This window comes from Bufo gargarizans, chromosome 1 (assembly GCF_014858855.1).
Source record: "Bufo gargarizans isolate SCDJY-AF-19 chromosome 1, ASM1485885v1, whole genome shotgun sequence".
NCBI classification, from domain to species: Eukaryota; Metazoa; Chordata; class Amphibia; order Anura; family Bufonidae; genus Bufo; species Bufo gargarizans.
In genome coordinates, this window is record NC_058080.1 from 454,412,057 (window position 1) to 454,421,783 (window position 9,727).

Below are 9,727 nucleotides of genomic sequence, written 5' to 3' on the forward strand. Positions count from 1 at the left end.
CATATGTTCGTGGACATCTGCATAATTCATATATTTCATTTCTGTCTCTTTGACTTTATATTTATTAGAGATCATCAATACTTGGAGACGACAGTGTATGACGCATCTGCGGAAATTCAGCTATATTTAATTGACCCCTTAGAAAGTCATACAATGCAATGGATAGGGCTTCAGTCTCATAGCAGTAATCCCAAATATTGGCTGGTGGTCTAGCCAAGTATTATTTACACAGTCCCATGGTGGAAATAAAATAACAAGTATACACTATTTATTGCTTCCATAAGTGCAATGAATCTCAGACTATTAAATAAAATATGTCTCTTTCACAGACAGATTCCGATCTGTGTACAAATGTCTGTTAGGAAGAACTGTTGAGTATTCTAGAGTCCGCTGAATCTGATCTTTCCTCATAGTCCTCCTCTGTGTAAATGGGCTGTTTTACTACAATCGAACAGCTGTCCTCAGAGCCTGGGATTCTGGGGTCTTCAGGGGCTCTAGGGGGAAGGACAGGTGAGCTCCTGAAGACACTAGAGGCATTTCCAGAAAAAGGGCTGACATACTGAGATCTGAGTTGGTATTGTTGTTGCAATGTCATTGTGTTCCAAAGGGTCACATCATTAGGCAGAAAGGGGCTAGACTGGTTCCTTGCTAAAGTGTTCCTCAATAGTAATGGATACCTGGGTGGTTGTGGGAAGGGGTGCTGCAAGGGCACCGCTAGTGGATTGGGAACCACATTGTTAGAATCTGCTGAGAAGCGCAGGGTATCTGGTACTCTGAAGGCTGATCCCACTGACCATTTGGAGGAGGACAATGGATATGAGCCAAGAGTATGCTCAAAAAGGTGACCATTAGTAGGTAACATAATGCCATCTGGGTCAGTTGCAGTTCTCTCTCCAGTCACGGAAGATCTGCTTGATAGAAGGACTTCTACTGCCCCAACAAGGTCACCACCACATCCCTTCAAAATAAGTTCTAACACAGTAGGCTTCTGGCTTGGAAATATCTTCTTAAGGACTTCAAGAGGAGGCCTGTTGGACTTCAAGCTAAATGGCAAAGTCACTGTGCCCGAAGAACCCTCTATAATAAGATGACTGTGTTCTGCCTGGTACTTGGGGCTATCTGATGTACTTTCAGCACTACTGCTACTCTTTTGAGCTGGATACCCTGACTCATCCACCGACACCACTTCAGGACTTTCCGGGGTACAGCAAGGCTTCACATCAGGGGGAGATCTTTGATCTGTGTCTTTGTCACTGTAGCTTTCGCCATTCTCTGTTCCACTGCTGTCGCCTAATCTCTCCTCTGATAGATCTGAAAAATCAGGGAACAAAACAGAAATTATTAATGAAACAGATGCTCATATACATGCACATATTACACGTGTGCTTTCCGGTCTATTTTCATTGTTATTAGTTAAACAAGCTGTCCTACACTGTTCAAAGAGATCAGTAGAAGAGGAACACCAACATTTGGTCAGAGTTGTTACTATTCCTAGTACTATATTATAGTACTATAATAATATTATTATACTATACTATAGTACTATATTATTAGTACTGAATCGAAACAGGCCAAGAAGCTTGTGAACCAATCCTTTCACAAAAAAGTGCAAATACGTGAACAAGTATGCTATTCAAAACCGAAGTCTTATCTATCGGTGTCTTGCACCATTGGTCCTTCTAAGTATTGACAGCTCAGACAGGTTATTTGTTCTAAACAAGGCGGAAACTAAGCAGTCACAATATTACCATGACACCAATCACTTAGAGCACCATCATTACTGCACTAATACAGGCGAAACTCGATACATTAGAATATCGTGCAAAGTTCATTTATTTCAGTAATGCAACTTAAAAGGTGAAACTAACATATGAGATAGAATATTGAACCTTTTCACAAAATTCTAATTTTAAGCTGCATTAAGGCAATTTCTTTTAATTAGCATTACTGAAATAAATGGACTTTTGCACGATATTCAAATTTTTCAAGTTTCACCTGTATATCCAACCTGATATATAATCAGCAACTGAGCCAATACCAATTTACCCTTAAAAAAATCTTTATTGAATATACCATATAAAAAATTATTATGACCAAGTAACCCCAATAGATACGGAGATGAAATGCCAACACGGGGTAGGATGACAAATCGCCCTATTGACATAACCCGTATAGCTACTAATGGCACTGTAACTTAGATAGTACTTCACAACATAACACATGCTGAAGCCTGCATAACCGTGACCAGGAATGACTACTCATATATCAATGCTAAATCCTACTCCAGAATAAGAATCAATGAAACAAGCAATACTCAAAAAGCGGCGTATGTGGGTTAGACCACATACGCCGCTATATCCTGGTATGGCATTCTTTTCGTATTGCTTGTTTCATTGATTCTTATTCTGGAGTAGGCTTTAGCATTGATATATGAGTAGTCATTCCTGGTCACGGTTATGCAGGCTTCAGCATGTGTTATGTTGTGAAGTACTTTCTAGGTTACAGTGCCATTAGTAGCTACAGGTGAAACTCGAAAAATTAGAATATCGTGAAAAGTTTATTTATTTCAGTAAAAAAAGGTGAAACTAACATATGAGACAGAGTCGAGACATTTCAGGCCGTTATTTGGTATAATTTGGATGATTATGGCTTACAGTTTATGAAACCCCAAAGTCACAATTTTGAGGTACCCTTTGCTTAGGGGGTATGGATTAATTAGCTGACTAGAGTGTGACACTTTGAGCCTAGAATATTGGACATTTTCACAAAATTCTAATTTTAAGCTGCATTAATGCAATTCCTTTTAATTTGCATTACTGAAATAAATGGACTTTTGCACGATATTAAAAATTTTAAAGTTTCACCTGTATACTGGTTATTTCCTTGTCATGTATTTATGTCAATAGGGCGGCTTGTGATTCTAGGGCGGCTTGTTGGCATTTCATCTCCGTATCTATTGGGGTTACTTGGTCATAATAATGTTTTATGTTGTATATTCAATAAAGATTTTTTAAGGGTAAATTGGTATTGGCTCAGTGGCTGATTATATATCAGGTTGGTGATTAATAGAAGTAGCTGATCCTCCTTTCCGTGAAGTTAATTATAAGACTTTAATTATAAGACTGTAATGGTAGTGCAGTAATATCTGTATATCATGATGGGAAACTGGGTGGATTTTTGTATTTCTATCTTTTGATTCTTGGTCTCTTTATTAACTATCTCAATAAAACTGCTTAAAAAGTTACCCATAATTCACCTGAATCTTTTTTTTTCAGCCCAAATAGTAAAACGTAAGTTTGGTTGGCACGTATTGTATGCCCCATGGTACAGGAACGCTGGAGAGAATCTGATGCCAGAACATATCCCATCTTTTTTTATGGGTTAATCTCTGGCATCCGGCAACACTTGTAATACTGGATGTTTCCTTTTCACAGGATTCAGATTTAGCAGGCAATGCAGGTTGTATGACAGTTAATTCTATAGATGGAGGGGATAGAAATGTGCTGCATGCTAGTCTCTCAACTGCATTCCACTATGTAATGTAGGTTGGACCCCTACCACAAAGTGCACCAAAAGGTCACCAGTTGTGTCTGACTCAATAGACTGTATATGTATATACGGATGATGTATATATATATATATATATATATATATATATATATCACACGCTATAGGTTAATATTATATAGCATAATCCAATATTGGCTTCTTTTGAACCAGTACTTTATCAATGAATTTATCTCTTGCTTCTAGTAATCCACTGACAGAAATTAGATGACTTTCACTTTCTAAACATTAAGAAATAATTTATATGATTAATAAGGTTAAGTCTATTTTATTTGTACTCAGGAAATACATTACAGTTTTTGTCTCCATAGAATCTATGTTATTTTATACGCAATCCATAAAAACAACCTTAACATATTTATATTTACTGGAAGTGAAAGTACAAATAACAGTGCAGCTATTACTCTGATTTTTCCTCTAGTTTAAAATGGAAAAGAAATATAAGCAAATGCCCTGATCTTGACAGTAAAGGTGTTTTTTTATAAATAAAGTTTATTGATGCAGTTTGTATAAGCTCTGTGGTAACGCAGGCTCCCACACAACCTATATTTCACCCTGTGAGGACCTCAGTGCCCCGTTCCACTAACTTTATTTATAAACTCCTAGAGAGACAAAAGTTCACATTGCCCCTAGCCATGAACCGTGTGGCCGGCGGCTGGTGGGAGGCTCGGGTATACCACTGTACGGGCGCATTGTGGTGTATGGCCTGGAGGCGGAGGGGTCTGGACCGGCCACATTGCCCCAGAGCTTTATAGGCATGTTTTCAGTACGTTAACCGAGCTAGTAATGTCTCTGCTATCAATTCATTACAGGACAACCCAATTCTGTGTACACGTCATTGAACAAGTAATATAGATAGATAGATAGATAGATAGATAGATAGATAGATAGATAGGAGAGAGAGATAAATAGATAGATAGCTGATAAGTATGAGATAGATAGATATTAGATAGGTAGATAATATATATGAGATAGATAGATAATATATAGATATTAGATAGATAGATATTAGATAGGTAGATATTAGATAGGTAGATAATATATATGAGATAGATAGATAATATATAGATATTAGATAGATAGATATTAGATAGGTAGATATTAGATAGATAGATAGATATTAGATAGATATTAGATAGGTAGATAATATATATGAGATAGATAGATAATATATAGATATTAGATAGATAGATATTAGATAGGTAGATATTAGATAGGTAGATAATATATATGAGATAGATAGATAATATATAGATATTAGATAGATAGATATTAGATAGGTAGATATTAGATAGATAGATAGATATTAGATAGATATTAGATAGGTAGATAATATATATGAGATAGATAGATATGAGATAGATAGATAGATAGATAGATAGATAGTAGATAGATACTAGATAGATAGATATTAGATATACAGATATTAGATAGGTAGATAATAGATATGAGATAGATAATAGATAGATAAATAGATAGATATTAGATAGATAGATATTAGATAGATAGATAGATAGATATGAGATAGATAATAGATATTAGATAGATAGATAATAGATAGATATTAGATAGGTAGATAATATATATGAGATAGATAGATAGATAGATAGATAGTAGATAGATACTAGATAGATAGATATTAGATATACAGATATTAGATAGGTAGATAATAGATATGAGATAGATAATAGATAGATAAATAGATAGATATTAGATAGATATTAGATAGATAGATAGATATGAGATAGATAAATAGATATTAGATAAATAGATAGTAAGAGGACTGAAACGTCGCTTTTTGGTGATTAAAGAACACTAATTTACTTTTTGGGGAGTGAGTGGAGTTTTGTATTTGATTTAGATAGATAATTAGATAGAGTGTGTGTATATATATATATACTTGTCCCTCTGTATCTGGTATGTTTTTTGATGTGGCATGAAATATTATGATGTATTGAGATGACAGGTACATGGAGGTGGATGCAGTGAGGATGAGGTAAACGTGTCATTAGGGCTGCATTAAGAGGGTAAGAGGAAACATCATCACATTATATATATATATATATATATATTCCTACAGGGGACATTGTGGATACAACAAGCGAATACTGCCTACATGTAGAGCAGCGTCATCCCCACATGTGGAGAGGTGTGCCAGATACCTGACACATTAGCCAGGTAGAGGTCTGTACTTTATTTCTTCTTCTATAGATATACATTCTAATATTATACATATAGAAGGCAAGATAAAATAGATTACCCGATATTAGATAGATAGATAAATAAATATTAGATATATACATAGATATAAAATAGATAGATAGATAGATAGGAAATAGAAGAATTAAAGTATACTGTACATATATGTTGGACTAAATAGAAGAAAGAAAGAAAGAAAGAAAGAATAAATATATATTTTAGATGTATATTGGAATAGAATAAAATTCTCTTCCTACTTTGTAGAACATGCCTTTAGTTAGGTCTGGCCATGTTGGGCACCTTTCCTGTGATGGTGTCTAGCAGTTATCTACCTGTCACTGTGTCTTTCCATAGCCCTCCTGTCTGCACGTATCCGTGCCTCCATTCTCTTCCATGGGGAGGATGCTGGGAGTTCTCCTGTAACTTGATCCCCCCCACCCCCGGTGACATGTTTTGGCACAAGTTGAGGCTACACTTGATTTCCTTCTTGAGTAATTTTCCACACTTCACTACTTGTCTCCTTCATCAGCTGAAAAGTGGCCCGGGGACTTTCAATAAATCAGAATGTGATAAACCGCCTCCAATGTGTGCACATCTATACAGGGTACTGGGCAGCGTGACAGGCAGCTGCCAAGCATGTGCCCAGGAAGTGACAGCTATCCCCGGCATAACCACTGCTTGTAATGATTTCTATTACCAGCCATCTATGAGAAGAATCGTATTCATCAGAAGGGACGCTGGCAAACAGTCCAGGAAAGACTAATACCCGGTCAGGTAGTGTGATAGAGTATATGTTATACTGCACAGTACTCAATTTACTATGGGTACTAGTTTACCAGATATATAGATCGATACCAGATAGAAGATAGATAGATACCTGATGGACAGAGAGATATGAGATGGTCATCATCATCACTCAGCGGTATTATTATTACCATCCCGTTATGATTACATTTATAAGTAGCAGTGTGGCACTGGCTATCAGTAGTAGTATTATCAGCCTGTTATTGTTATTTGGTTTCTTATTAGTAGTGTGGTTATCATCACTGTCAGTAGTATTATTACTACTACCATCCTGTCATTATTATTTCATGTATTATTTGTAGTGTGGTTATCACTAGTAGTAGTAGTAGTAAGTAGTATTAGTTATTACCATCCTGTTATTACTATGATTCAATGTATTATTAGTGGTGTGGTTATCAACAGTATCAGTAGTAATATCATTACCCTCCTCTTACTATTATTTGGTTTATTATTAGTAGTGTGGTTATTCATCATCACTATGAGTACTATTATTATTACCATCCTGCTACTAGTATTTGATTTATTATTAGTAGTGTGGTTATTCATTATCACTATCAGTAATATTATTATTACCTTCCTGTTATTATTATTTCATTTATTATTAGCAGTGTGGTTATTCGTCATCACTATCAGTACTATTATTATTACCATCCTGCTACTAGTATTTGATTTATTATTAGTAGTGTGGTTATTCATCGCTGTCAGTAGTAGTACTATTATTACCAGCCTGTTGTTCTTATTATTTGGTTTATTACAAGTAGTGTGAATCATCACTGTCAGTAAAATTATTTATTACTATCACCATCCTGTTCTTATTATTTGGTTTATTAGAAGTAGTGTGGTTATCATCACTGTCAGTATTATTATTATCATTACTATCTTGTTCTTATTATTATTTGGTTTATTATTAGTTGTGGTTATTCATCACTATCAGTAGTATTATTAGTACCATTCTGGTATTATCATTTGGCTAATTATTAGCAGTGTGGTTATCACTATCAGTAGCAGTAGTATTATTACCATCAAGTTGCTATTATTTGGTTTATTAGTAGTGTGGTTATCACTATCAGTAGTATTATTACCATCCTGTTACTATTATTTGGTTTATTATTAGTAGTGTGGTTATCACTATCAATAGCATTATTACCATACTGTTACTATTATTTGGTTTATTATTAGTAGTGTGGTTATCACTATTAATACTATTATTACCATCCTGTTACTATTATTTAGTTTATTATTAGTAGTGTGGTTATCATCACTATCAATACTATTATTACCATCCTGTTACTATTGTTTAGTTTATTAGTAGTAGTGTGGTTATCACTATCAGTAGTATTATTATCATACTGTTACTATTATTTGGTTTATTAGTAGTGTGTGGTTTTCATCACTATCAATACTATTATTACCATCCTGTTACTATTATTTAGTTTATTATTAGTAGTGTGGTTATAACCTTCAGTAGTATTATTACCATACTGTTACTATTATTTAGTTTATTATTAGTAGTGTGGTTATCATCACTATCAATACTATTATTACCATCCTGTTACTATTATTTAGTTTATTATTAGTGGTGTGGTAATCACTATCAGTAGCATTATTACTATCACTATCCTGTGGTTTATTAGTAGCAGTGTGGTTATCATCACTGTCAGTATTATTACCATCCTTGTACTATTACTTGGCTCATTATTAGTAGTAGTGTGGTTATTCTTCATCACTCTCAGTAGTTTAGTACCATTGATATTATTTTTAGCCTTCTTTGTGCCCCCCTAGTCTGTGCCGCTAGAGAGAACCTGAAGACAAATGTCCCTAGCCGTACCCACCTGTCTTTCCTGGCAGCTGCATGGTAGAGGAGGGCTCCTGCGTCCACCTGATGGTCATCTCTCCAGGCCTGGACGCTGGTTGACTAGTGTCGGCTGGCAGGCCTGGCATAGGTCTGAGAGTGTCTGGGATGAGGCTTTCCAGGCTCTCGTTGGCCTGCTGTCTCCTGAGGGCCACCTGTGCCGCCATCACCCGCTGCCTCTCAATGATCAGGATGCACTTCTCACAAGTGCAATCCTTGAAGCGGCAATAGCGCTTGTGGCCCTTGAGCCAGGAGAGGACCCCGTGGTTTCTGCAACGGGCGCACTTTGGGGTTCTCTGTAGAGGGGCTCGGGGCTGTGACACAGGACCCCCCATGTACAGGTAGGGAGAGCCGTAACCATTCATGGTCCTGCCGATGACACCGTGCTGGGACTCTTGTGTCTACAGAAGCAGAAGAAGTCCTGTCCTCATAGAGGATGCCCTGCTGAGATGTGGAGTGATGCTGCAGACTGGACCACGCTGTATAATCTCCTATGTCCTGGGCTAGTCCTACATCCTAGGCTGTGTGTGTGGACAGTCAGCTCCTTAGCTCCAGGTCCTGGTGCTGTAACTTTGGCTTATTAGGATAGCAGCCCTTCACTCTCCATGCTGTGTGTGAATAGTGCACCAGATGGGGGGAGTAAGGTGGCATTCTTCCCCTCCTCTTAGCATGTCTCCGCCTCTGTAGCCTCCTCCAGAGCATAGAGAACCTCATCACAGCCTGTCACCCATTCTCCAGTCACCCCATCATCCCTCCATTCTTTCCTTCATCACAAGTGTTACACCTGAGGGCTGGGAAGGAGACTGTTTGCCACCTACAGTAACTGCCTTCTGTCTTCCACTGGCTTACATTACACATGCATTTACTAGACAACCAGTAATGGTTAGGAGTTATAGACCATTTGTAAGGGTAACAGTTAAATCTTTGAAGGAGAACACCACTCTTAAAGGGAAAATAGGGCAACTGCCAGCCTCCAGCTCATTTCCAACATGACTGACCCCTCACAACATTGTATTGCACCACACATGGTAAAGACATGTAGCTGAACACACATAGTCTTCAGAACTGAGCTGTCACAGCAGTCCTTACACATACTCTTCAGAGCTGAGCTGTCACAGCAGTCCTCGATCCCTGTCCAGGGGCAGATTGGGAACCTAGTGGCCACTGATAGCTTATTATGTACCCAGCCTGCTGCAGAGAGAGAGGCTTGGGCATCAGCCCACCAGGAAATTTCTCTGTAAATTCTATGGCCAATCCGCCCTGGTCCCTCTCATACCCATACACAAGTACTAAGGTGAATGTCAT

At 37.2% G+C, this 9,727-nt stretch overlaps 1 protein-coding gene across 1 annotated transcript; it reads right to left on the reverse strand.

The window, feature by feature from the left end:
• Positions 1-358: 358 nt before the first annotated feature.
• Positions 359-8,787, reverse strand: DMRT3 (doublesex and mab-3 related transcription factor 3). Its single transcript, XM_044287173.1, has 2 exons — positions 8,403-8,787; positions 359-1,311 (listed from the first exon to the last, which is right to left on the reverse strand). Exons 1-2 carry the CDS (start codon positions 8,785-8,787, stop codon positions 359-361), a joined length of 1,338 nt encoding a protein of 445 aa, XP_044143108.1.
• Between the last annotated feature and the right edge of the window lie 940 nt (positions 8,788-9,727).